Raw genomic sequence first — 27,573 nt, forward strand, 5'->3', positions numbered from 1 at the left:
ATTTTTGCGAAAGATGACGTCAGCATAGTTGCCTGAATTTCCGTCACTGTGGTGCCCAGGATGTGAGCTCTGATGCAAGGAGAATGGGCAGTGCCGCTGCAGCCTCTGAGTCGGTGGGTGGCTTCTGCTGCCGTCCTCTTCCACAACAATCACAGATAGAATGGCTGGGCAACAGTGCTGGATCCCCGTGGAAGAGGACAGGTAATCGCTGCTCTGCTTATTTTAAGACCGTTGAAGCTATTGCGGCTTGTTGTCCAATAACCGAACAACACTTTGAACATTCTAGGTGAAAATACACATATCCTACCAAAAAGTAATTGGACACCCTGAAGGAGAATCGAATGTAATATTCTTTCCATACGTTAAGACTTAGTGGAGCTCCTATGGCCACAGTGACATCATATTTTCTCCATGGCATGCTTTCTACTAACGCCTGTTATTCTTCAGCTGGTATTTCCCTCCATTCATCCTGTAAATGTCTGGCGAGTTCTCTTAAAGAAGATGGACGCTGTTCGTATTTCCTGACCCGATGTTCCAATTTGTCCCAAATATGTTTAGTAGGGTTCAGGTTGGGAGTCTGTGCAGCCTGTCCAATTGTGGAACATCAGTATCCTCAAACCAACATGGTATGTTGTATTTGTGACAAGGCACGCTGTCTTGTTGGAAGTGTGGCCGACCATTGCCAGAGTACTACCACATTGTTGGCAGCACATTATTATCTAGAATGTCTGGGTACATGTCGTTTTCACGGTCCTTGCCACTACAACCAACGGGCCTAGATCATAACGAAACCTCCGACATACTTAACTGTTGGCACAACACACTCAGACAAAAGGCATTCCTCAGGCTCCTCCACACTCGTGTATGCCCATCTGATAAGAGGATGAAGTATCACGATTCATCAATCCATAGAATGTTCTTCCATTGCTCAACTATTGTAGACAGGCTGATGAATGTAGACAGACCTTTGCAGGATGAATGGAGGGAAATAACCAGCTGAAGTGTATCAGACGTTAGTAGAAAGTATGCCATGGAGAGTATTCAATGTCATTAGAGCCGAAGGAGACCCCACTAAGTATTAAGAAATACTACCTTTGATTCTTGCTCGGGTGTCCTATCACCAGTGGTAGGATGGTGTAAATCAGTACTAAATGATGACATTTTATGTTTAACCTTTAATAACTATCTGCAATCCATAATCCTTTCCATCTGATGTCCTAGCTGTTCCTGAAGGCTCATGTGAATACCGCCGAGTTGGCAGATCTCCTGATTCAGCAGAACCACATTGGAAGCGTCATTAAGGTGATGTGTATTTTCTAATTAAGTTTTTATTAATTTTTTCTATATTTTCACACTATTAACCCTTTCCAATCCACGGTCTGACCTCTGAAGACATTATGATTTAAGGCTGTACAGCTCCGATGTTGGAAGACATCCATCGGGGTTCTCTTACTGCATATTGCCAGCCTCTCTGCTGTTGGAGCCTGCCCAATGTGTCACCTCATGCAGTACTGGCTTTAGCCAGCAGATAGCGCCGTTGTATAACAGCACAAAAAGAGTAACCCCCCCCCCCCTAGGAAAACTAGGACACAAATTGGATTGGAAAGGGTTAAAGTGCACCTCTCACCCAAAGTGTAAACTTAGCAGTGCTCCTTTTTGTTTTTTTATATTGGCTGTCATGGAGCTACTTTGTTTGTCTCCCGGTCAAGCAGATGACCCTCATCCTAATTCTCAGTGGTCCCCTGGACCTTTCTGAAAGAGAGAACCAGCCATCTTCCTGTGCAGACCTAACATATCTTTGCCTGTAAAGTTTGAGACGGTCCAGAACCTTTACCCTATAGAGCCTATATGGTGCCATTGTATCCCCTCAGACCTCATCCTGCTCCGTTACACAATACCATCATTTCCTAGAAATAAATCCTAGTTTTGATTTTGTTTTGTACTATTTTAGCAAGCTGAAACTATGGAGGGGAGTGATGATGACGATGATGATGAGGATGACCATGTGTTCGGCTTCATTAGTCTTCTGAACTTAACGGAAAGAAAGGTGAGTATCTAGCTATCTGATTCTGGTCACAGAACTCAGAGGTGCTCCTTAGTCTTAATTTACAGAAGAGGGTACATTATTATATATTTATAATGCATATAATACAGGCTTCGGCCGCTGTAGAACCTCTTGAAGAAGAGTTTAGAGCAGACTCCTTTTTACTATTCAATTTATAAAGAAGGTCTGCAGTAGTTGAGGTTTGAATTAGGAGCTTCTGCAGTCGCTGAGGTCTTGCGGCGGTCGAGGTTGGGCAGCGCGAGGTCTTGCAGCGGTCGAGGTTGGGCAGCGCGAGGTCTTGCCGCGGCGGTCGAGGTTGGGCAGCGCGAGGTCTTGCCGCGGCGGTCGAGGTTGGGCAGCGCGAGGTCTTGCCGCGGCGGTCGAGGTTGGGCAGCGCGAGGTCTTGCCACGGCGGTCGAGGTTGGGCAGCGCGAGGTCTTGCCGCGGCGGTCGAGGTTGGGCAGCGCGAGGTCTTGCCGCGGCGCTCGAGGTTGGGCAGCGCGAGGTCTTGCCGCGGCGCTCGAGGTTGGGCAGCGCGAGGTCTTGCCGCGGCGCTCGAGGTTGGGCAGCGCGAGGTCTTGCCGCGGCGCTCGAGGTTGGGCAGCGCGAGGTCTTGCCGCGGCGGTCGAGGTTGGGCAGCGCGAGGTCTTGCCGCGGCGGTCGAGGTTGGGCAGCGCGAGGTCTTGCCGCGGCGGTCGAGGTTGGGCAGCGCGAGGTCTTGCCGCGGCGGTCGAGGTTGGGCAGCGCGAGGTCTTGTGGCCCTGATCCAGCAGAATTAAAAATGCAGCTCTGGATTTGAGTAGATTGTTACACCGGTTCTATGGCTGCTGCGATGGTAGGGTCGCGGTCCTGCGCCGGTTGAGGCGGGTAGGGGTGCGGTCATGTGCCAGCTGAGAGGGGCAAGGGTGCGATCCTAATCCAGCAGAATAAAAATGCAGCTCTGGGTCTGAGTGGCCTATCATACAATAAGGGGTCAGACATGTAAACTGATTTAGATTACATCTATATCCTGGATGTCAAATGAGCAGAGATCACCTTCTATATACTGTACAAGGTACAACCGCTGCCCCTAAAGGGGTTGTATACATCTTCTCTTCTTGTTTTTAGGGTACCCCATGTGTGGATCAAGTAAAAGAACTGATTCTAGACCGGTGTGAGAATAGCTGCGAGCAGAGCTTCCTCCAGCAGTTAGATAAAATGCTAAATGACAACGGCAAGCCCATCGGTCTTCTCCTGAGCGAGCGCTTCATTAACGTCCCCGCACAGATCGCCCTGCCCATGTACCAGCAGCTGCAGTAAGGCTCATTTTCTACTCTCTTTGAACATTTTGACTTTTTTCGGATCCATTTTCCCCTCGGTTGGCATCAAAGATGTTATTTAAATGTAAATGTCTGCGCTGCAATTCTATCAGCGCCACAATGACGCCGATGTGATAAATGGTGACAAGATGTCTTCTCTTTGTGTTTCCAAAGAAACAATCGTTCTTTCTTTTTATCTCATTGACCTCCGGCACAATATCTCTTCTTTTCTAACTTTCCTAAATGTAAATATTAAACCTTTACTAAATATATATATATAGTTTTCTTTTTTTTTACATTTTACATTATCATTCTTTTTCACTATATTTCTTTCTTTTTTATCAAAAATACGTTTTTCCCCAAACAGTACTAAGAAAAACTACAGCTCATCCTGCAAAGAATGAGCCCTCGCAACTTGTTCGACCAAAAAAAAACAAAAACCCCCCCCCCCCAAAAAACGAGCCCTCATACGGCTATATCAATTGAGATATAAATATGTTATTGCTCTTGGAGGATGGGGACAAAAAAAAATGAAAAGGCTGTGGTCCAGAAGGTGTTAAATCTGTTTGCAGAGGCTGCGGCTCCTTCGGCACAGCGCCATACATTATTTAGTGGCTGCTCCTGGTATCGCAACTCAATGACATTCACTTGAATGGGACTGAGCTGCTCTCAGGCTATATGGATGTGACATCACATGCCTGAAAAGAAGCTGTCTTGCTAACATAAGCACACCCCGTCCTCCTAAAACAGCTGATTGGTGGGGGTCCAATCCTGATATTGGGGATCTATTCTAAGGATAGGTCATCAGTATCTTAATCCAGGTAAACCCATGTTAAGGAGGTTAAATAAGCATTTTGGTCCATGGGTTTTGTCTGGTGCTTACTTGAAAAGGTCTGAGTTGTAGTACCAAAATCAGCCAGTAACCAAGAGAGGTGCTCTTTCAGTAGAAGGAAAGCGGTGCCTGTTATCTGATCTCATGTAATTGAACCCTAATGGGGTTATATAAATCATTAGTGCTTATATTAATGTAATTGCCACAAAAAAGTGACCTTTTCTGCATAACATTTTCGTAAAAAAAATATTAAAAAACAGCAAAAAAAAAAGGCACTCAAAAATTATACTTTAAATCTCAATATATTGAATACCTATTAAGATAATGAATGTTGAGCTATCTGGCTGCAGACGTCGCCACCTATGCACAATGATTCATGATAAATAGATATAATAATCATCCATAACTACTAAAGTGCACCGCGCCTGCATACATAATTCACACCGAATACATACAGAATTCTCAAAAATTCCTGTGATTATCTCCGAGTGCGAAAGGCAGCGGAAATTCATGCATTTAAATATCAGCAGGTTGCGGCAAACGTATCTAATAATTCATGAGAGGCAATTCATTCATAGTCTTTTAAAAGCAGGCGTGAGGATTAAATCTACATTCCGATGCGTGAGCCGTGATGAGTATTATCTACTGATCGGCGAAAGTCACTCAACGATTATTGCTCAAAATTTTCTCAAATGTCTGAAAATGAACGATAATTGTGACTTGTAAACACAGGCAGTCGTGCGCTATTTGTTCAAATGTCGTTTAGCGCTGCTCTTTAGCCGGCATAAAAATAGTCGTCGGGCTATTCAAAATTCGTTCCATTGGAATTGTTTTGCGAAGAAACAATGTACTCAGTGTGTTTGCATTGCATGCATAATGAGTGCATTGTTTACGAATTCAGGGAGAAGACAATGGAATCCTGCCAGCCAAGTAATCCCTCGCATAAACACACGCCCACCTGGGCAAACAACTACTTCTCCTTCTACTAAAGTTTACCTTAGCTAATAAGGCAAATGGAGCTATTATCTGTATGTGTAGTTTTATGCAAAAAAGTCGACAATTCTTTCAGCCGTTTAAGTGATAATTACCGTTGTGTGTAAATGGCCCTTAAGATACATTCTTATGTTCTTGCCCCACTCCATGTAGAGGCTATTAACCCTTTGCAATCCAATTTTGGATTCAGGGTTTCCTAGGGGGCTTTCTCTTTCTGCCGTTATACAATGGCACCATCTGCTGGCTAAAGCCAGTACTGCGGTATGGGACATGCTGGAGAGGCCCTTGACAACAGTGCGGCCAGTAATATACAGTAAGGATACCCTGCCGGATGTCTTTTGACACCGAAGCTGTACAGCCTCCAATCAGAATGTCTTCAGACATCAGACAGTGGATTGGAAAGGGTTAAAGGACAATTTTTTTTTCACATAGGCTGAAAATCTGCTTATGGGGAGGAAAAATTGCACTGTAGTTCCGGTCTTCCTCCCCATTGGTTGCCTGTACATCTCCCTATCGAAACCGAGACGTACAGAGGATCAACAGTCATCTTCAAACTCGCTGAAAGTCGCTGATCGGCTGACCACTGCAGTTTTGCACGACTCCATCACTTGGAGGAGCGTTGATGCCCAATAATCCGCGCTTGTGGAAAGACCCTCCGCTCATTCACACGGGTGTTTTCAATTACAGTCCGTGAAACATGCTGCATCATTGCTGCGTCTATATACGCTTACTTGGCGAGTTTGCAGAACTTTTTGTATGCATATTCATATTTGTTTTACATGCACAAAAAAAAAAAAAAAAAAAAACCACAATAAGGTCCAACTGATGTCGCAAATTTGTTTTTAACCGTTTCTTGCCAACAAAAACGTAGTGAATGCGCAGGCTGCTGTATGTTTGCTGCATTTTTACATAATTTCGTAGATTTTAATGGCTTATTTCGGTCCATAATACAAACCGAAATGCTGTCAATTTAAATTTAAAAAAAAAAAAAATTCCATATTTACTGCATTTTTCACACACACTAAAAAAACACAGGAAGGGCCCAATTGGTGTCACTTTTTCCTCCCGCAGTCTCCCAGCATCGTGCGTAAAAAAAAAAAAATGCGAATGTGACTTCATACTCGCTACATTTTTATCTGATCCCATAGACTTTAATGAATTAATTTTTTTTCTGTAAATTCAGACGAAAAAAGGACGTGCCGCGGTTTTTGTTTTTACACTTGAACTAGCGGTCAGTGAAAAAAATACTTGCCAATGCAAATCAATGGCGGTGCGTGTTGTCCATATTGGGTCAAACAGTCGTGTGAATGGGCCCTTGGGCTAATTTCACACGGTATCGCACTCGCCAACATGCGTTTTTTCCCCGAATGCGAATAGCTCTACCTGATCGCAGGCGGTGATGTGCAGATGATCACACGACTCCATTTTTGCACGAACGAACGTTTGTAAAAGGACCCTAGTGGTATTTTTAGAGGCTCAGGCTGCCAGCCAATACTGCGCAGGCTACCAGGGAATGCTGGGAGTTGTAGTGTCACCGCTTGTCACAGTCCGAAAAATCCCCAATGCTCCTTTAAATCATCCCAGTGCCTCTGTAACCGGAGTCTGGCAGCAAATATTTACTGAGCAGATTGGACACTGGTGATTTCTCTGGCAGTCGATTTGCTTTCTCGGAGCAGCCACTGTGAAGAAAGCCTCCGTCCCGTTCGCCTCCCTCATAATGGACTTGGCTGCGAAACAACAATTGGGCTCCATTGATTTTCATTGAGTGGGTGAAGTTTGCGGAGTCTTCCTGGAACTTGTATTCGTTCGCTCGCCCCCTGATAAGTATCCCGTTGCTACTTCACCATCCGGCGGTCCCCGATGCGGAGCCACTTCTCCTTCATATTATAATCTGTCCACTTGTGAAATATCGTTGTTCTTCCACTGCGTTCTTAGAGCCGTGCATCCTAATTGTTCCCACTTGACCTCAGGAAAGAACTGGCTGAGGCGCAACGAACCAACAAGCCCTGCGGGAAATGTTATTACTATCTCATTATAAGTAAAACCTTCACGGAGGCGGCGAAGAAATCCATAGGAGACGGAACGCAAGGGAAGGAAGAGATGATGTTCGCCAATGCAGAAGAGGAGTTCTTCTATGAGGTAAAGCCTGCTGCTTTAAAGGCGCCTTAAAATTGAGAAATGGCGCTATTCTGTATACGAACTACTAGACATTTACGCTTCTGAGAGTTTGTTGAGGACACGCTTTTCAGACTTGGTCATAAAAGTTTTTGTGGGAAAAGCTGAGTGATGAGCGGCATGGATTGTCATTTATTACTCAGGCTTCCTAAAACTCTGGAGCTGCAAATCTAGATAAATGCCCGGCACACCGGGCAATATAGCTGTTCAGGAGCCTGGGAAAGTTGGGTGGAAGCTGTAATAACAGATAGGTTGTCACTCAGCTTTCTTCAGAAATGTATAGACCTACAGAGAAACTGGACAGTTTCCATCTTGGTGTCATACTCAAGGGGTTTTCCAGGCAAATCCTATTGACGACCCCTGCTTAGAATAGGTGGTCAACCAATCGCCGGGAACCTGCCGCTTGGTATCAGAGTGTAATAGAGGGCTTCACTCTCGTTGAAATCAATGGGAGCACTGCCTCCTATTACACTCCCGCGTCCGATCCCCGATGTCATTGATTTCAATGTGAGTGAAGCCCCCTACGACTCTTCCACTTCTGACCCCGATGACGACATCCGGCCCCGCTGCACTAATAGCTGGCCGGGTGATCAGCTGATCGCTAGGGAACCTGATCGGCGGATCCTTGGCGATCAACGATTGATGACCTATCCAATAGGATTTGCCCAGAAAACCCCTTTCATTGGGGAGAAGAGCAACACCGATACAAAAAGTGAGAAATTAGTGGACGCTCTTTAGGCCGTATGCATGCTGTGCGCAAGAAACTTAAGCAAAACTTGCATTGGTGTCCGTTGGATGTCTGATATTCCCAGACCCTGAACATGGACTAACTTGATTGTGCTTATAGGCGAGGGAATGAGGGTGTGCTCTTTATACTTACCGAGGTCCCCATTCTTGCGTGGTCACCGGTGGAAGTCTGATGTCAGTCAGTTTGACTCTCCTTCAGTAATGAGTGCCTGTGCGCTCCCATAGACAGCAGTAACCGTGCAAGCATTGACTAAAGAGAGAGTCAAACTGACTGACCGAGCGGCGACCATGCAGGGACGGGATTAGTATAAAAAGTACACTCCTGGCCTCCACGTTCCCTGTCCTACAAGGACCGTAACTTAGTTTATGGTGCTTATAGGATGTGACCGGTTCCCTTTAAATTCTATAAGGCTGTTTGTTATATCAGTACCTGGGAAAGCGGTACCCAGTGACGTTCCCATGCAGGGTGCTTAACGAGCCTGAAGGGAAGAGCTTCCGTATTGAAATCCCCTTTCGGGCTCTTACCTAATTCTAGAAGACTGATTCTCTTTCCTCTCTCCGGGCTGTAACTTATATATCCTATATGAACATAAAAGCATTAGTTCTGATAAAGCTCCAGAAAAGGTTGAAGTTCGCCCTCACATCCATCACCCCCCCCCCCCCCCCCCGCCTCTCCATCCTTCTATGCTGCTTAACTAGATTTTAATATGGTCATCCGTTATGTTCTCCAGCAGCATCTATGCAGCACCTGAGCCCCTCGTACATCGAATCTCTGCACAATCACATTATACCAGTGTGTGTATATATAATAGAGTTGTATGAAGGGTTTAGGCCGGTGTAGAAGAATGCTGCAAAGTACGAAGGCATTCAGAAGTAGGAAATGTTAGTTTTTTTGGTCACTTCACAAGATAGAAAACTGACTAAATAAAAGAGAAATCTAAATCAGATCAATATGTGATGTGACCACCCTTCAAAACAGCATCAGTGCTTCTGGGTACTGTTGCACACGAGTTTTTGAAGCAACTTGGCAGGGAAGTTGTTCTAGACATCTTGGAGAACTTATCATAGATCTTCTGTGGATGTCATTATTGTACCGCTCTCCACCATGCTTCACTGCTGCCTGCAGACACTCATTATTGTACTGCCCTCCACCATGCTTCACTGCTGCCAGCAGACACTCATAATTGTACCACTCTCCATCATGCTTCACTGCTGCCTGCAGACACTCATTATTGTACTGCCCTCCACCATGCTTCACTGCTGCCAGCAGACACTCATAATTGTACCACTCTCCATCATGCTTCACTGCTGCCGGCAGACAATTATTGTACCGCTCTCGACCATGCTTCACTGCTGCCTGCAGACACTCCTTATTGTACTGCTCTCCTCCCCTGCCTGCAGACACTCATTATACCACTTTCCACTGCTGCCTGTAGACACTCATAATTGTACCACTCTCCATCATGCTTCACTGCTACTTGTAGACACTCATTAGTGTACCGCTCTCGACCATGCTTCACTCCTGCCTGTAGTCACTCGTTATTGTACTGCTCTCCTCCACCACCTGCAGACACTCATTGTACCTCTCTCAACTGCGGCCTGCAGACAGTCATTATTGTACTGTGCTTCACTGCTGCCTGCATACACTCATTCTACTGCTCTCCACCACCCTTCACTGCTGCCAGACAATTATTGTACTACTTTCCACCACTGCCTGCAGACACGCATTGTAACGCTCTCCACTGCTGCCTGCCAACATTATTGCATTGCTCTCCACTGTGCTTCACTGCTGCCTGCAGACACATTATTGTATTGCTCTCCACTGTGCTTCACTGCTGCCTGCAGACACATTATTGTATTGCTCTCCACTGTGCTTCACTGCTGCCTGCAGACACATTATTGTACTGCTCTCCACTGCTGCCTGCAGACACATTATTGAACTGCTCTCCACTGTGCTTCACTGCTGCCTGCAGACACATTATTGTACTGCTCTCCACTGTGCTTCACTGCTGCCTGCAGACACATTATTGTACTGCTCTCCACTGTGCTTCACTGCTGCCTGCAGACACTCATTCTAATGCTTGCAGATATTCACTCTACCGCTCTCCACCATAATTCACTGCTGCCAGCAGACACATTATTGTACCGCTCTCCACCATAATTCACTGCTGCCAGCACACACATTATTGTACCCCTCTCCGCCATGCTACACTGCTGCCTGCAGACACTCATTATTGTACTGCTCTCCAGTGAACAAGCTGCCATCTAATACAGCTAAGTATTTCACATTTTGGCTTGGTCCAGGGAACCTGTTGCTGTTTTTCTGCACCCGTTACTATGTTGTTGTGCATAGTTAAGCTGCTTAGCCTTGGTTCTAGATTGACTGTATTGATTTTTGGATGCAGTTCTTCCATGAAGACCACTTTTGGTCAAACATTTCTTAACAGTAGATGGATACATCTGGGTTCCACTGATTTCTGCCAGTTCTCAGCTGCTTCCAGGGCTAGACAGCTTCTAATTTTGAAGAGAAATAAGCATGTCTTATTAGAAGCTGTCTAGCCCTGGAAGCAGCTGAGAACTGGCAGAAATCAGTGGAACCATCCGAATCCAAGGGCTTTTCGGCTCATGCACAAGGGTAGAGGGGACAATAGTCCGACCTTGCTGTGGATCTGCCTTCTGTATAGGGTTGTGGTACATGCGTTTTCAGATTTTCTGCTGCGGACGATGTTGCGTTTCTGATCTGTAAGGCTGGGTTGACACGGGACGGATTTGCCACGGAATTTCTGTGCAGCAAATCCGCCCTCTGGATTAGCCAGCCAGCCATGTGGACAAGACTTTACAAAAATCCCGTCCACACGGGCTGGCCAATCCGTCGCGGCAGAGCCGGGCGGAACCGGCGATGCGGCAAAGATTTGACAGCCGCAGCATGTCCATTTTTTTCCCTGTTGTGGCCTCGCTCCTCTCTATGCGGAGAGAAAGTTGCAACGAAATGCTGGCGGCCGAACCCCTCCAAAATCCGCGGTGAAATGGCGCGGAAATCTCACAGCTTTTCGATGCGTCCAAGCCGCGAGATTTCCGTCCCGTGGGAACCCAGCCTAATAATGGTCGTTCCTGCATGGAGGTCACACTGGCAGACTTAATTATCAAACATCCACAAACACTGATTTCAAAGCAGATTCAGTGAGTTTCTGCAGCAGAAACGCTTCCGAACTGCAACAAAATGTATTTGCAGATTTTGGCGCAGTTTATATGTTCTTCATTGATCTCCATGTAGAAAATCTGCAGTTTCGCAACATAAATAGATGCGCTGCAGATCCGTAATCCACAGCATTTCCAGCCTTCCCATAACAGAAAAAAAATCTGAGCTATTTGAAGGAGATCCGCACAATCCCATTCACTTGGCCTGTTCTGTAAACACTGCAGGATTTCTGCATCTGTGAAGGCAGCCTAAAGAGGCAGGATAAGAAAAGCACAGCTGGTTCCTTCCAAATACAACCCTCCACCTGTCCGTGGCTTGTGTCTGGTGTTACAACTGAGCTCGAATAAATTTAATGACATGCAATACCCCATACAACCTGTGGAGAGGTGTGGCGCTGTTTTTAAAATAAGCAGCCTTCTCTTTCTAATCTTGCATGACTTTTTTAATATCAAACAGGTCAGGTGTAATAACTTCTATGTGAATCTCAACCATTGATGATTAATAAGATGGTACGATGTTTTATTGGTGGCTTTACTCGGAACAACTATAGTCCAAATAGTTACTCGACACCACGAAGGTAAGCGACGGTCATTTTGTGTAAACACGGCCACCAACTAGGTGACAAGCAAGAATTCATTCCCTAGTCGCTTAATTTCAGATTACCTAAAAATAGTGTGTCAGAGGAGTGTCCTGTCTCCTTAAGGAGAGCACCCAAAAAGTGTGTGGAGACACCTTAGGGGTGAGCCAGTCGGTGGATGGTATAGTTTCTTCCCAAGGAGAGCACCCAAAAAGGGGTAAGGGGACTCCTAAAAGGTGAGTAAGTGGACTTATAAGGCTATGCTAGCTCCTCTGGGTAATTTATGCAAATAAGGAACATGGAAAAATACCTCTACAGCGCCATCTATAGGATAGCAGCATTCCTTCAAACCAGTTGAAGCAACTGTTCAGAAGATAGTGTGCCTATATGTAAAAATACCCTTACCCACAATGCTTGGGGGTTTTGTTTTTAACCTGTTGGTCAGTAGACCAATTCCATTTAGAAGTTTTAGGTTCCTAAATAAACTTTTTTTCCCCTTTGCAGCAAGCAATCTTGAAATTTAACTACTCGGTGCAGGAAGAGAGCGACACCCAGTTAGGAGGAAAGTGGTCCTTGGACGACGCGCCCATGAAGCCGCTGAGAACGGTCATGATGATCCCGGTGGACAGGATGAATTCCATCATGGAGAAGTTCAAGGAACATCTGTCAGTGTGAATACGTCGGCTGTACTACAACACTTCTCTGCTGACTGCTTTTTGTATTGGTGCATAGGGGGAAGGGTTCTCAGACTTCACAGCGGTCCTTGCAGAAGCAGCAACATTTCTGTATTAGCAACAGGCTTTATATTTTATTACTCTTTTACCGAGACAAATATATACAAAAGTGAGATCCTGAAGCTGTAACAACGATCTGCTGTCACATCACAGTTCATTAAAGTCTTCAGTGTCTTTATATTGCACTTGTGTGATGCCTTCGTTTCCAGGCACGGGGTCATTGTATGGTACATCTTTGTTCCTGAGCATTCATGGATAGGCCTTGTTCTTCGTCATCGGTCTCTCCATCCTTTCCTGGGTCCTGAGCGGTAGGGACAGTCGATGACGTGTCTAAGGCCTTTTGCAGTAGCTCTTTGCTCTCACTAGGTGGCAGGTTGCTAAAATAATATTGGGGCGCCAACTGCATAAACCTACGGAAAAAGAGGGGAAAAAATAATTATTTCTCCTACTGAGGTAATGACGGGATGCTGTCTGACTCGGGACTCTCTTCTCTTCCGCTGTAACCCCTTTGCACTTGCTCAAAAACATGCAGCGTGGAGTTTTCAGCTTAATATGCAGACTTGACCCCCAGAGATTCGGAGAGCTGCATATTACATCAATGAGAAACTCATCGCTACGGAATCCTTTACACAAAGAACTGTGATAAAGAGGAAGAAAAAGGGAAAAAGTGAGGGGGCGGCCATAGAAAGGAAAAAAAAAAAAAGCTGCAGAGGCTTCCGCTTGCCCCCGCGCTGGAGAGAGATGTCACTTGCCGCAGTGGCAGGATAATCTGTATTTTATTGAGATCACAAAAAGCGAGGAGCGTTTCATTCCCATTTACCTCTGCCGGTAAATCCTAGTCTAAACAACAGAGGAAATGAAACGTTATTACTTTTCTATATGAATGTACCCCATGCCGGCTGTGTAGGTGTACAGGATCGAGGAAGCGCTCACCCTGCAATCTACAGGAACAAGATCATGCGGCCGAGACCAAATCCTGGAAAACCCATTAGAAAAATTAGTTTGTTAAAAAAATGCTGAGCGGTTATTGCTGCAGCCAGCAGGGGGCGCACAGCTGTGCTTGCAGAGAGCTTACCTTTATTATTAAAGGGTTGTCTGGGTGCAAATAATAATTATTATTTATTTTTAAACATGGATACAAATATGTTAAAAGGAAAGCAGTTGTACTCTCCCCATTCGTTCATCTGGCGATTCAGCGCTCCACTTCCCGTGGTCCTCCCAATCTTTATTTACGAATGGCTATGACCTGGCTGCAGCCGTGACATGCTGTTCTCCTGGCGTCATGGCTCTCAACATCTGAGCTGCGATGCCAGGAAAAAGGGCATGTGACTGCTGTGGCCTCTAATTGGCTGCAGCGGTCAGGTGGTAGGTTTGCATAAACCAAGAGTGGGAGGACCGCGAGAGTATAAATGGGTGGGAGTGGCTGCTTTTATTTATGATTCTAAAATATTTGCACCCATGTTTATACAATCGCTCGCACCTGGACAAACCCTTTAAAGAGGGCGTCTCACAAAAACAACGTAACCTTTCCACAGGATAAGTATCTGATTTGGTGGGGGTCCAACCAATGGGATCCCAACTAGAATGAGGGGCCCAAGTCTGTCCGAAGTTAAATGGATGGATAGTTATGCACGTGCACTACCCCTTCATTCATTTTTATAAGATTTGTCCTCTAGCTCCCGCATTCTCCTAGAGCTGGATGGAGGGGTTGTGCACACATGGCCACCATTCTGGGCTACTCTGTGTCCCACCGTTCAGATACCTATTATGGGGATAGATAAGTTCACCTTGAAAGAAAGATAAATCAAACGTAAAGCTTCTTGGACTCTCGGAGACCTTGCTCTATTGGCCATTCCTAGTTTACGATGAGGTGGGGCGTGTACTTACAGGTCTGGGGAGATTTCAGAGGCAACCCGGATACAGTTTCTATCTGCTACACTGAATTCATGGAAGAGGACCCATTCTGGGATGTTGTGGTTGAGGCAGTACCCAGAATCCAGATGCAGTTGTCCCACTTGCTTGTGTGTCAGCATGATGTAGTTCCCTGAGCCATCAACATCTCTGGCAACCTAGGGCAAAAAAGGGGTTAATTCCATTGGCTCACATTGTACTATAAATTAAGCTTGAAATAAATGATCACTAATCATCATTGTTTAAGATGGCAAATTGTTTTGGCCAATTTCTTAATATATCACTGTTTTTCTGATACAAATTTCTAATGCCGGTGCATAGACAATCTGCAGCCACCACTAGGGGGAGCTTATTGTATACAAGTAAAACCGTATGCCGTGAGCGTTTCAGCTGCCCTGAGTGATGGGGAATTTGATCATTTACCTGAGTAAGTCAAGGAATTGGAACTGCTTTATAAAGATATTAAAAGAATTACTTGGCCCAGAATGTTGGGCCGATGAATGACTTAGTGCTAACCGGTGGGGACACACTTTAAAAGCCTGCAGAGGAGTCCAATGCACTGTCTGCGTGTCACGTGTGAAAGTGCTTGAACGGGAGTTGGGCAAGTATAAAAACTGCATCTCTGGATGCCTCGGGACTAGAGATGAGCGAGCATACTCGCTAAGGACAATTACTTGATCGAGCATTGTCCTTAGCAAGTATCTCCCCGCTCGGAAGAAAAGGTTCGGCTGCCGGCACGGGTGAGTTGCGGCAGGGGGAAGAGAGGGAGAGATCTCCCCTACGGCCGCCGGCAGCCGAATCTTTGCTCCCGAGCGGGCAGGTACTCGCTAAGGGCAATGCTCGATCGAGTAATTGTCCTTAGCGAGTATACTCACTCATCTCTACTCGGGACCTGTCCTATGAGCACCATTACTTAGTTTATGGTGCTCATAAATTCCCTTTTAAAGGGGCTACTTGGAATTAGAAAATGGATCTACTCCCCCACCCTAAGAAACCACCACTTTTCTCCATGTCTTCTGTAGCAACTCATCCCCATTCACACACCAGCCATTGCCTATAGACAAAAGTATTGCAATGTTTGGGAGGGTCAAAAAAGCAGACCCTGTTTTGTACTCTTGGACAACCAAATTAATCACATGGATGGTATACAATAAAACAATGAACCAAATGTTCTTAAACTTTCACAGTCCTATAAAGAAATACAGTCCCCGTGGCCTTTGTGAACACAATTAGGCTTAAGGCAGCCGGCTGTATTTTCCGACAGTGGGTTGTTTGACAGCACATGGTTCCATTATTGTTCACTGATTGTCCAACTAGGACAATTCCCTTCCTTAGGGTAGCAACCTCAACTAGTGAGCTGATCCGGGGGGAGGGCTGTAACCTTCAGCCATCACTTACTAATTTGATTGCTCTCGAATGGACATTACCCGGGTGGAGAGACACTATTCCATCTCTACTTACAATTACACTTGGCCTGGCAGGCAATATTTGCTTACCTGCATGAAGTATCCAGACAGCAGAGACTTCTTTATGTTCATGACATTTTCATCAGAGCCAAAAGCTGGTTCAGAAACCGGAAGCTCAATTCTCTTCATGATATCCAGGAGCTCTGATCGTATGACGCACGCCATCTCCAGTGCGGTGTAGTTCAGCAGGTGATCCTGGCACCATCTCTCAATGTCATCTGTTTAAGTAAAAGGCAACTGACTAAGACACGGTGGACATTACAAGGACTGTCCTGATGCAAATATCCTCTATAATCTACTCAACCAACATCTCCAGATGTGTGAAACCTTAAAGGGGTTCTCCAGGACTTTTACTATTGATGATCTATGCTCAGGATAGGTCATCGATAGTGGATCAGTTGGGGCCTGCCACTCGGAATCCCTGGGCCTGCTATCAGTGCTGAAAGCAGATAGCGATGTCAATAGTGCAGTTAGCCAGTTTGGTACTACAGGTACAGCTCTTACTGAATTTAATGGGAGTAGCAGCTGCAGTACCAAACCAGGCCACTGCAATGCAGACAGCACTATCTGCTTCCCATGCTATCCACACTGACAGCAGACCCGAGGATAGGTGACCTATAGTAAAGTTCCTGAAAAACCGCCTTAGGGCTCTTCCACACTGGCAATAGATTTTTGTGCGATGCGAGAGTGAGTGCACGTGATTATGAAATCAATGCTTTTCAATGGTTTCATTCTTATTTGCGATGTGTTCACTCAAGCAAAGTTGCGATTAAAAAAAAAATTGCAATATTGCCCATTGTTTTCAATGGAGCCAGCGCCAGCCCCATTGAAATCAATGGAAGATCATGAAACAGCTGTGGAATCCCCCATAGCGAGGAGAGAGGGGATCTCCTACATATCTCCCCATATTTGGAGAGATAGGGAAAGCCCTCTAGCCCCGCCCCCTAAGAGTGAGGGGACGAGGCTAGATGTTCCTATAGTGATTCTTCTCCGCCCTCTAGCCATGCCCCCTCTTGGCTAGATAAGAATCACTATGAAAACCCTTTAGCCCCGCCCCCTCACTCTAAGGAAAGCCCTCTAGCCCCACCCCCTATCTCTCGAAATATGGGGAGATATGTAGGAGATCCCCTGTAGCTCCACCCTCCTTTCTCCTTGCTATGGGGGATTCCTAGGCCGTTTCGCGATCTTCACCCATTGATTTCAATAGGGCAGACGCTGCTGGCGCTAGCCCCATTCAAAACAATGGGCAAAATAGCAGATTTTTTTATCGAAACCTAGTTTACGTGCACACATCGCAAAATCATGTGTTTTCACTCACCCTTACATCGCACGTTAATCTATCGCCAGTGTGCAAGAGCCCTTAAAGGGAGAGGCTGGTTGTGAAAATGTATATTCAAATACCCATTCTGAGTTAAAGGGCCACAGCGCTCAGACAATGACCACGGTCCCTTCAATCAGCTGATTGGTGGTTGGACCCTCAACAACCAGATATTGATAGCCTATCCTGATATCTGGTTGAACTGATGAAGGTTCCCCACCTATCGTACCAAGAAGTCATGGTGATCATGTATGGCACTCACACTGACTGGCATTGCCGATCTTCATCTGTTCATATTCTCTGTAGAGGTTTATAAGAGTGAAGTGATCGCCTGCAGGGTGCAAAAACTTTCTTCGTTGGCTTTCCTTGTTGACATCAGCTTCGTTGGCTGAATCCAGGAAACAGTTTGGTGCTTAGAAAAAGGAAATAAATATATTATATTTCTATATACCCACATGTCAGAGTCCTGTGAAGTGGTGACTATGTACAGTCTGCAAATCATCAACAAGATTGAGGAATTAAGACTAGACAAATGTAAAAGTGTTCTAAAATGAACCAAATTCATCATTCAGTAAGAGCCACTGTGATAAATCTGGGGCATCTGTAGACTCCGGTCTAAAGTTTACACTGCATTAGACAGAATTAGTAAGTCTATCCCAAAGCATCACCAGTAAATGACTAGAATTTTAATTGCTGTGAGAAATAATCTTTAAATAATGCAGTTCTGTATACTGGCCACTAGAGACACAATAGGCTGGCACTTCCTGTTTGCTGTAGCTCATTAAAGCTTTACTGTACAGACCAGGACAGAGTGAAGGGAGTCAGGTGGAAAAAAAAAAGACTGAATATATTGAAGCGCTACTCCAGTACTCGATGTTTGAAGCAGACAGAAGCAATCTTTGGTGGCATGGATTCAACTAGGTGATTAAATTATTCTGCAGGAATATCGGCCCCTGCGGACAGGAAGCTTCATGTAATTGTCACAAATTAGGTGGAGGTGTTGACATGTTCTGACCAGGAAGGGGTCATCAATTTATCCTGTTTGCGCCAAATTCTGACCTCCCATCCCAATGGTACAACTGAATCCTGGGTTCATCTGACCAGATGAGGTTTTTCAACTGCTCAGTGATCCAATTTCCACTATTATTTGGGGTCTTTCCAGCACATTAAAACCTCAGCTGGTAAATTGGTGTTGTTTGCAGGTTCCAGGAATTTTTTTGTACATTCACTTACTGTTATTTCTGATGTGCCATTTGCGAGTGTCTAGTCATTTTATGTACTTGCATGCTTTTGTCTGTTCTTTTCCCCCTTTTTTTTTTATTTCTAACTACCCCTTCTTTTTGCCCTTAACTCACAGGGTTTGTCAAGAGTAGGTAGATTGGAGATCAGGATCGCCCTTTTCAGAGCGGTTTCTCTGTGATTTAGGGTCGCCCTTTTCAGAGCGGTTCCTCTGTGATTTAGGGTCACACTAGGGATTATTAGGAATGGTATCTGTATTTGTTTCTGCCTCTATATGTGCTCCTTCATTTATTGTAATGATTGTCTGTATGTTATCTTGACTACATCTGTAGGACCAGTAACCGTTTTCTGCGAGTTCCTTTTGATAACTGGTACTTTGCAATTGATTTGGTCTGTCCATGGACCATCTACTTTCTTGGGGTCTCCGATTTCGAATACATAACATGACTAAAAACCCCTTAATGTGTGAATGTGATGTAATTGAAACCTCACAATTTTGCTTCATTTCTATGGCGTAAATGCAAGTTCTTTCCTGATTTATATCTACGCCGAAGCCACAGCCATGTATACAGCTATACAATCAATTCTCTTGACTCCTGGGAATATTTTGCAGCAGCAGACTGGAGCGTCAGGACAATGCAATCACATTTAAATAAACATTTTGCTCTGAGAGATTTCCCGTACCTAATATTTTCCATTCCACTAAAGTATTTAAATTACCGTATCGCTATCATCTTTCCTGTTGAAACCTCAATTGTTTTGCATTTAGCGGTAATACACCTTTCATTTGCATGAAAATATAACTGCTATTAGGGGTTGTATTCTGCTCATTCCCTGACAGGCTGAGGCATGGGATTAGACACCCTGCTCTCTGACCCCCAGACCGGGAAGCCCCCCCCCATTTATCGTGGCGCCCATTGTTTTACATATACAATACCTGTCACCATGGCAGTCAGCGTGAGCATTTCATCCACACAATCAAACTCGCAGGCAGCTAAAATAGATTTTGACAGCTGCGGATCCAGCGGAAATTCAGACATGATTATTCCAAATTCGGAAAGATTTCCGTCATTGTCAAGAGCTGCCAGGTAATCCAGATCTTCTAAGGCTTGCATGAGACTTTCAGGGTCTAGAGGGAAGAAAACAGTCTAGTAGTGGATTATCTTGTGGCGGCATACTTCAGCTTATACCTTACCCTTGAGGCTCTGCGAGTCGGATATAATGAAGGGGACAGCAGAGCGGCGACACATTACATTCCCGCAGATCCTCTGAAGCGAAATAATGCAAGACGGATACAAAAAGGCAAATTGACACATGATATATTAAATGATCTGGGACAAACCGTAGGATGGCATTACTATGTGGAACCCAAAGCCATAAGAGGCTAATGTGGCACTAAAAGCCTTAGGATCCTCAGAATGTAGCATTAAGATGGCATGCTTGTAGAACCCCAAGCAGTAAAGCTTTATGGCGCTAGGTTTAAAAGGATCCAATAACCACTTTATTTTGCAATTTGGAATGCACCAAGACCCAATATATTCATGTGCTCAATTCTAAAGGATACTACTGTGACAATGCTACAAAGGAATCATTGTAATGGACCCCAATAGCCAGGATGCTATTGTTCTCTGGTCCTACTACCCAGGGCACCATTGTGCATAGACCCCAATGACCAGCGTGTCATTGTGTATAGGCCCCACTAGTAAGAACACCATTGCTCTTGGACACTACTAGCCAGGGCACCATGGTGCATACACCCTATTTATAAGGGTGTCATTGTTCTAAGACCCCATTTCCTAGGAAATGATTGTTCTTACATTCTACTACCCAGGAAACTACTGTTCTCAGATCCTACTACCAAGCATATCATTGCTTTCAGACCCTACTACACAGGGCAGCATTGTTCTTAGACCTTACAAGCTAGGGCCATTGTGCATAGACCCTACTAACAAGAGTGACATTGTGCATATGGCCCACTAGCCGGGGTGCATTTACTCTCAGACTCCATTCCCCAGAGCGGATTTGTTCTTGGACTCTACTAGCCAGGACACCATTGTTCTAAGCTATAGCCCTCAGGAAGTCATAGAGCAGCCCTCAGAAGTAGCCCAAAACCAGTCAGTGACATGGTGGTTTCACACCTGTTGCATTACATGATCTTGTTGATATCAGTGGGATTGGCCAACTAATGCATATTCCCAGCATACACTATCCATATAATATACTGGTAATAGGGCCTGCTACCAAAATCTTTGGCCAGAGGACCTCCACCAACATTGGTCCAGCCCTACTGCTGAATCTATTGTTCACAGACCTTACCAGCCATGACCCCATTGTTCTTAGCTATAACCCCCAGAAAGCAATTGCTCTTGGACCCTACTAGTCAAGACGTCATTACTCTTAAGCCCCATTTACATGCAAAGATGATCACTCACAATTCGTTCAAAAGATAGGGAGAATGACAGTTTGAGCGATCATTTTGAATAAGCTGCTAATGGGCACTAATGCCCATTAGCAGCTTATTAGCTTCATTTGCATGTAAATGAGCCTCCCTAAGCTGTATGCAGAAAACAGCAGGTGGTCTGTTATTTTCATACAGCCCTTTTGTTTTGAGGTGAGACTGTATCTGAATACAATGTTATCAGCGCTCCCGTGGAGAATCACAGCGTGCGATGCCCGCTATCAGCTTTCCGGACAAACTATGGATTTTAAACTCAACTAAAAATCATCCTTCGAATGAAAAGCAAATGATGGTAGCGTTGTACAGTCAACGATTATCGCTCAAAAGACATCATTTGAGTGAATTTTGAGCGATAATCGTTGTGTGCACATGGGGCTTTAGACAACTACAACCCAGGACGCAATTATTCTTATCTCTAACTTTCAACATACAACACTTTTAGGACTTCAAAGGAAGAAGCTTCTTTACCACCAGATTATTAGCGAGTTTCCTAACAGCAGTATCAAATCACCAGAAGACTCACCTCCGCATCTACACGGATACTGTAGTACCTCCGCATCCGTGGAGAGATGCTGTACAGTATCAGAGTATGTAACTCAAAGACTTTCTAGTAAGCGTAAATATTTATTAGTTGGCGTGGAAGGTTTAATGCAAGTGGTGGCGAGACCCTATAAATGTTAAAGCGGTGAAGCAGAAAGAACGCGCCACATCGAAGACACTCAGCAGCCAGCCATGAAATGAGTAACTGCGGCTCTTATAGAGGACGCAGCGTGGACTTCAGTGCTGCAACGAGGACATAAAATGGCACAAAAGAACAAGTCTACAGCGAAGTGATATAGTAATCGTTATTTAGTCTATTCAGAAAGGTTATTGCATTTTCCCCTCGCCTGAGGTCCAGGTCTGTGCGCCATCGTAAATTTGGAAGTATAACAAGGCACAGGATAAAGCAGACCTTAGTTAAAATACAAAAGAGCACGGTCATATAACTAAGGACTCAGGGGAGCTATCCAGCACCCTGAACAGCCCAATAGGTAGGGCTACTGCTCGGAGGTCAGGAGGTTGCAGGTTCGAACCCTGACAATTACATTATCATTATGGCCACCGACAGCTGCCCTCCCTCCAGGCGATTTGTGTCCTCTAGGTTCTTTGCGCAAACACGGCACTATCCTTCCGGCTTTTTGCTTAGCCCATCTCTTAGAAGAGCCAGTGCGCACCCAGTTTCCGTCTCCATCCTATCCCGGCTCTCTCACTGGTCGGTGCTTGAGTGTTCTGCTTACTACTTGATTTTGACCCTTGCACCTAGTTTTCAAGAACTCTGCCTGGCCCGACCCCTGTCTGTTTTTTGACTACATCTTGCCCGACTGCCACCTGCCCTGACCTCTAGCCTGATTTACTGTATTGCAGAAAGTCTGCCTGTCCCAACCTTGGCCTGTTATACAGACTACATCCTTTTGGTACCATGCTCTGATGGCTTTTCCCCCACCTGGGTCAGCTGTCACAGCACCGAGACTACTCATAGGGAAACAACATGGGGGTTTCCCTGCAGCGAAGACCAGATACATTAAAAAGGTATTAAAGGGTAAAAACCAGGATAACCCTTAGAGCAGTCCTCAGAAGTAGCCCCAAACCAGTCAGTGACAGGGTGGTTCCATACCTGTTGCATTACATGGTCTTGTTGATATCAGTGGGGTTGGCAACTAATGCGTATTCCCAGCATACACTATCCATATAATATACCGGGAATAGGGCCTGCTACCAAAATCTTTGGCCAGAGGACCTCCACCAACATTGGTCCAGCCCTGCTGCTGCATCTATGCCCATACAAACCACATATACTACCAACACATCCATGGGAAACCAACAGCTACCAGATTCTAAAGTATTGGATGCAGCAGGTGCTCCATGTGCTGCTATATGGTGCCTTTGTACAGTGTGGTATTATAGCGGTATTCTCCCCTAGAAGCAATACTTCAGAACAGAGTGTGGACCCATAGACTTCTCAGAGTTTATAGAACTGTAATACGGCACTGTGCTTGATAGCAAAAAACTGAGTTTAAGGTACATTTTAGGGACGACAACACCGGCACTTTTACGTACATTTCACATATGAAAGATACGTACATGAAAAAAAAAGGTGTAAAACGTATGCATTTTAAGCATACGTTTTTAAGTCATATGTGCGGTATTCGTTTTAATACACTTTGATCCATTTTTGATATGAAAAGCGTATCTGTTTTTCACTGTAGAAGATTTGTTTTTTTAATAAAGTTTTGTAGTTCAACTCTTTTTCCTTTAGGCCGAATGCCCATGGACGGATTATCGCTGATTGCTGCAAAATTTGCGGTTAGACATCCGCCGCAAATTCTGCAGCATTGTCCGTCCATAGACCTGCTGTGGTAAACAATTCTCTCATGCCCACGAGCGGAAACCAATTGCGACTTTCCGCCCGCGGGAAAAAAAAAATCGTGTGGATGGCTTCCATTGCAGTCAATGGAAGACATTCGTCCCGCGATACTTCTGCTGTGAGCAGAGTGGAAGTACCGTGAGAATCCGCATCACCGCCGGCGCGTCCTACGCTGCACCGTGCATGCACACCGGCTTGCCGGGCGAGACACTTGCGGCGGATCTGGAGATGGGAGTATAGGGTCTCTGGGGGGCGCTGGGTCTGATTCCTCTGCGATATTTCGCAGGCGGAATCCAACTGGCCGTGGGCATTGGATCACAAAAAATGGAAAGGTTAGCCTGGTTTCACATGGCTGAGAATCTCGGGAAAGTATGAACCCCATTCTTTTGAATGGAGTCATATACAGGAGCGATGTTTTCCAGCAGCGAAAAAAATTGTGGCATGTGCTATCTTTTTGCGTTCCTCGGAACGCATCGCCCATTGCTTTCAATGGGACAGTAAAACACATCGCACGACGTGTGAAGCACACGCAAGTGCGATGCGAGATTTCCCATTGAAAACAATGGGAAACATTTGCTGATTCTCTAACGCTGCTAAAAGCCGCGGCGGAGGATCGCTACTTCACAGAAAAGACGCCTCGCATCGGCGTGATATCGAGCTCATCCGTGTGTAGCTTTAAGTATATGAAAAGATACATCCATACTAGAGATGAGCGAGCGTGCACGCTAAGGCAAACTACTCGATTCGGGTGCCGGCAGGGGGCGGCCGGGAAGAGCGGGGAGAAACGGGGATCTCTCTTTCACTCTCTCCCCCCTGCAACTCACGGCTCTCCCCCGCCGGAATCTTTCGAGACGAGCGGGCAGGTACTCGCATAAGGCATTACTAACTACTCGCACTTGACTGCCTACATCCCACTGCCTTGTATGTAGTCCCAAATAGCTCTACTAGAACCCGCAAATATATTTATTCCCGGTAGCCGTCACTACCCGCTGGTAAAGAAGGTGTTAATGTAAGAGCACTGGTAATGAAGGTCATGCGAGGTCCTTGAGCTCTATCATGTCCAATCAATTTTCAGGACGGTTCACTGAACCTGAACAGGGTAACAAGTTTGCTGGCTTTGTTCATTTCAATTACAAACTTGGAATTAACTGCGCTACAATCGGACTTATAGGACATTTAGTGATTTTTTTCGCCAACAAAACTATAACCTCAATTAATCCTCAGAACGCGGCGCGGGGCTTTATTTGGAAAATGCATCAATAGAAACCATGAATAGGATTTAGCTTCACGGCTATAACTGCAGTGACATTATTAAAAGAAGCGGTTTTACTATATCCAGCTTGATGTGAAAATTCAGTTAAACACTCAGCTCCATATTCCTGTCCCTAGGGGGCAGTCATGCTGCAGTCAGTTCTAGGAAAGTAAAAGTCACTCAACAAAGCCTGTCAACTCAATTTCTGAGCCAGCAGACATTTTTATTATAGGTGGCGCTGTTTGCCAGACATGATAAATTCAATAATTCTGACCTCATATAGCCACCAGTAGGGGGAGCTAAATGCCTATAGATTTACACATCTTGTATGGCGAACATCTGTACGTAGTGAGCTGTACCTAGTGATGGCTGCAGGTACGCGCTAGAGAGCTAGGACATTGTCTCGGCAAACAGAGAAGCAGTTTACTGCTATGGCCCTTAAAAAGGGTTGTACAGCGGTGCTGGGAAATACGTACCAGGTCCAGTAGTGTCACAACCTCCTCCTCCAGCCAGGAGTAGACATCGTGTCACATAGGATGACCCTTCAGTTGCCCATGACTTCATCGCAGGGGGGTTGGCTGTTTGGCACTTAGCCAGTTCCGTGTCCGTCGTGATGTCATCGCAGAGACCAACTGTTTGGCTTATTTTAATAAGTAAACCAGCCCCCTTCTGTGTCAGGGCTGATACATAGGAGGGGGCTGGTTTGTGTTACTTAGAGACGAACAGCCAGCTTCCTGTAATGACATCATAGGTAACAAAAAAGGGTTGTCCTGTAGTGTAAAAACTGGGCCGTAAATGGTGGTTCTGGCAATTCTGGACCAGGTGAGCATTTCCTCTCCTTGATTAATCTCTTTAAAAGGGGTTCTGTCAAGTTTAAAAGTTATCCCCCATCTACATGATAAGGGATATTTATCTCATCATTGGGGGTCCAACTGCTGGCAATTCCACCGATCATGGGAAAGGGGGTACGTGAATGAATGGAGAAGCGGTTGAGCATGCACACTACCTGCCTATACATTTCAAAGGGACCACCAGAGATAGCCGAGTGCTTGAACTTGGTACCACTAAAATGAACAGAGCCACACTGCGCATGCTCCATTCATACCGGTGGACGTCCCTCCTGCTCCCGTCATCCCATTGGTCAGATCCTCACTGATCAGGTAGCTGTCACCTGTCCTGTGGATAAGAGATGACCTTTAATCCTGGCACAATCCCTTTAACATTATAGGGACACGGATCGGTGTCCACGAAGTACAAATTTCTTCGTAGGCAGTCCAGGACATCCTTGTACGTCACAATCATGGTGGATCCACTGTAATCTGCCCATTTTTTAATTGTGGGTTTGCTTCACAGCTGTGCCATCTCACTGTCTGATATCCGAGGGGGCCACCCATTCATATCCATGGTCATAGAAGTCATTCTGCATCCTAGAATTCTCTTTACTGCCGGTTAGGAGATGACAGCATGCAAGCATTAGCACCATAAAGTACTAGATAGGTGTCACGAAGACGAAAAGCTTTAAACTGGGCTTTGATGTACCCGGTAGTCAAGTTTAAAAAAAAAACAAAACGGATTTTAGAGCAGAGATTTCTACTCACATTCAGCACAGTAAACAAGAACGATGCGCAAAAAGTCAATGGGATCCGGATATTAGACTCCTGGAGAAACCTTGTATCTCTGGGCGACACATATTCTTACACATGGAAGGGAATCTATCTTCATACGCCATCCACAGCCTCTTCTACTACCAACAATCGGCGCTATGAGAAAGCGCGAACAATGTTCCTAATCATCCGTCGCGTCTTTCTGATGCGTAAACGTCCGCAGAATACGTCCCACAGTGAATGAGAAACGGGCTGTTAAACCATGTGAAAATGGGTGATAAATAGACACAAGAATCCCTAACGAAACGCATGGGAATTCCGCACATGGATTTTGCCCATTGGCAAAGTTATATGCATGTGCAAATTTACGGCAAAATAAAAACGTGGCAGAAAGCCACAGATTTTGCCAGTTTTTTAAAAGACGGAATTCGTACATGTGAACATACCCTTAGGGCTCAAGTAATTAATAAATACACACCTGACACACAGGAGGCAGGCTGACCTCTCTGCACTGGGCCGTCCGCTCATTAACGCACAGACTCGCTCTCAGTACTGCTGCCGGGCACTGGGCGCTGCCCTAGCTGCAGCCCGGTAGAGAGTAGGGGGCGGAGCTAACAACGGTACTGGGTAGCTCACCGCTGCTCTGCTGAGTACGTCCTGACATCTCCAGGCTGCCAGTGTGTCATATGATCAGCACAGCCTGGAGAGGGGCTACTAAGCGTAGGACCAATGAGGGGGCTTGCTAGCTTAGACTTGACTAGCACAGCTCCATATTGGCTTTCCTCTCCACTGTGACTCTCCTACAGCAGCGGCTGATCCGTAGGTGCCCACCCCCTGGGGAACAGAGTCAGTAAGTGATCTCATTATCCCGGGGGCATGCCTACAATGAACTGTAACAACTCGGTTATAAAACTGGAGGCATATACCGGATCCCACTACTGACAACAGGTGGTGGAAACTGATCAGCGCCTTCTCCCTCCTCCCTCATTATACAGCATGCTCCCATCACTCTCCCATAGAAGTCAATAAGGGCCATTTAGATGGACAGACAAATTGCCTGTATGAGCACCGATAGGACCGGACATCACACAGGATGTGAAATGCCTGGAAGAAGGGACAGGCAGATATCGTTCACCGCTTCCAATGCTTGTCGGCAGCACATTACCCGTTTACACAAGAGAATGTGCTGCTGGCAAACGAGGATTTTCATGCCCACATAAAAGGTCTGACTAACGAGTGCCTGCTTATTTGTCATCTGATCTCGGGAAAAATTATACAGTGGTCGGGAATTAACATTCATTAAGCTGATCGTCGGCCCATAT

General features: G+C 45.5%; 2 protein-coding genes across 4 annotated transcripts in view; one reads left to right on the forward strand and one right to left on the reverse strand.

Moving 5' to 3' along the window:
- Window positions 1–12,777, forward strand: part of BCCIP (BRCA2 and CDKN1A interacting protein) — a 29,091-nt gene extending 16,314 nt beyond the window's left edge. Inside the window, exons 3-7 of the mRNA XM_066601140.1 lie at window positions 1,222–1,302; window positions 1,952–2,047; window positions 3,152–3,339; window positions 7,138–7,306; window positions 12,370–12,777. Of these exons, the coding sequence (XP_066457237.1) occupies window positions 1,222–1,302; window positions 1,952–2,047; window positions 3,152–3,339; window positions 7,138–7,306; window positions 12,370–12,540 (705 nt within the window). The 3' untranslated portion in view covers window positions 12,541–12,777. The remainder of the gene's footprint in view (window positions 1–1,221; window positions 1,303–1,951; window positions 2,048–3,151; window positions 3,340–7,137; window positions 7,307–12,369) is intronic.
- A 34-nt stretch (window positions 12,778–12,811) lies between these two features.
- The window catches only part of DHX32 (DEAH-box helicase 32 (putative)), a 76,232-nt gene continuing 61,470 nt past the window's right edge, over window positions 12,812–27,573 (reverse strand). For all 3 annotated transcript variants that reach the window (XM_066601136.1, XM_066601137.1, XM_066601138.1), the window contains exons 8-12: window positions 19,471–19,662; window positions 17,557–17,706; window positions 16,007–16,194; window positions 14,487–14,668; window positions 12,812–13,009 (exon numbers count right to left, since the gene is read on the reverse strand). In XM_066601136.1, coding sequence (XP_066457233.1) covers window positions 12,817–13,009; window positions 14,487–14,668; window positions 16,007–16,194; window positions 17,557–17,706; window positions 19,471–19,662 — 905 coding nt within the window. In that variant the 3' untranslated portion in view covers window positions 12,812–12,816. The remainder of the gene's footprint in view (window positions 13,010–14,486; window positions 14,669–16,006; window positions 16,195–17,556; window positions 17,707–19,470; window positions 19,663–27,573) is intronic.

This window comes from Eleutherodactylus coqui, chromosome 4 (assembly GCF_035609145.1).
Source record: "Eleutherodactylus coqui strain aEleCoq1 chromosome 4, aEleCoq1.hap1, whole genome shotgun sequence".
NCBI classification, from domain to species: domain Eukaryota; kingdom Metazoa; phylum Chordata; class Amphibia; order Anura; family Eleutherodactylidae; genus Eleutherodactylus; species Eleutherodactylus coqui.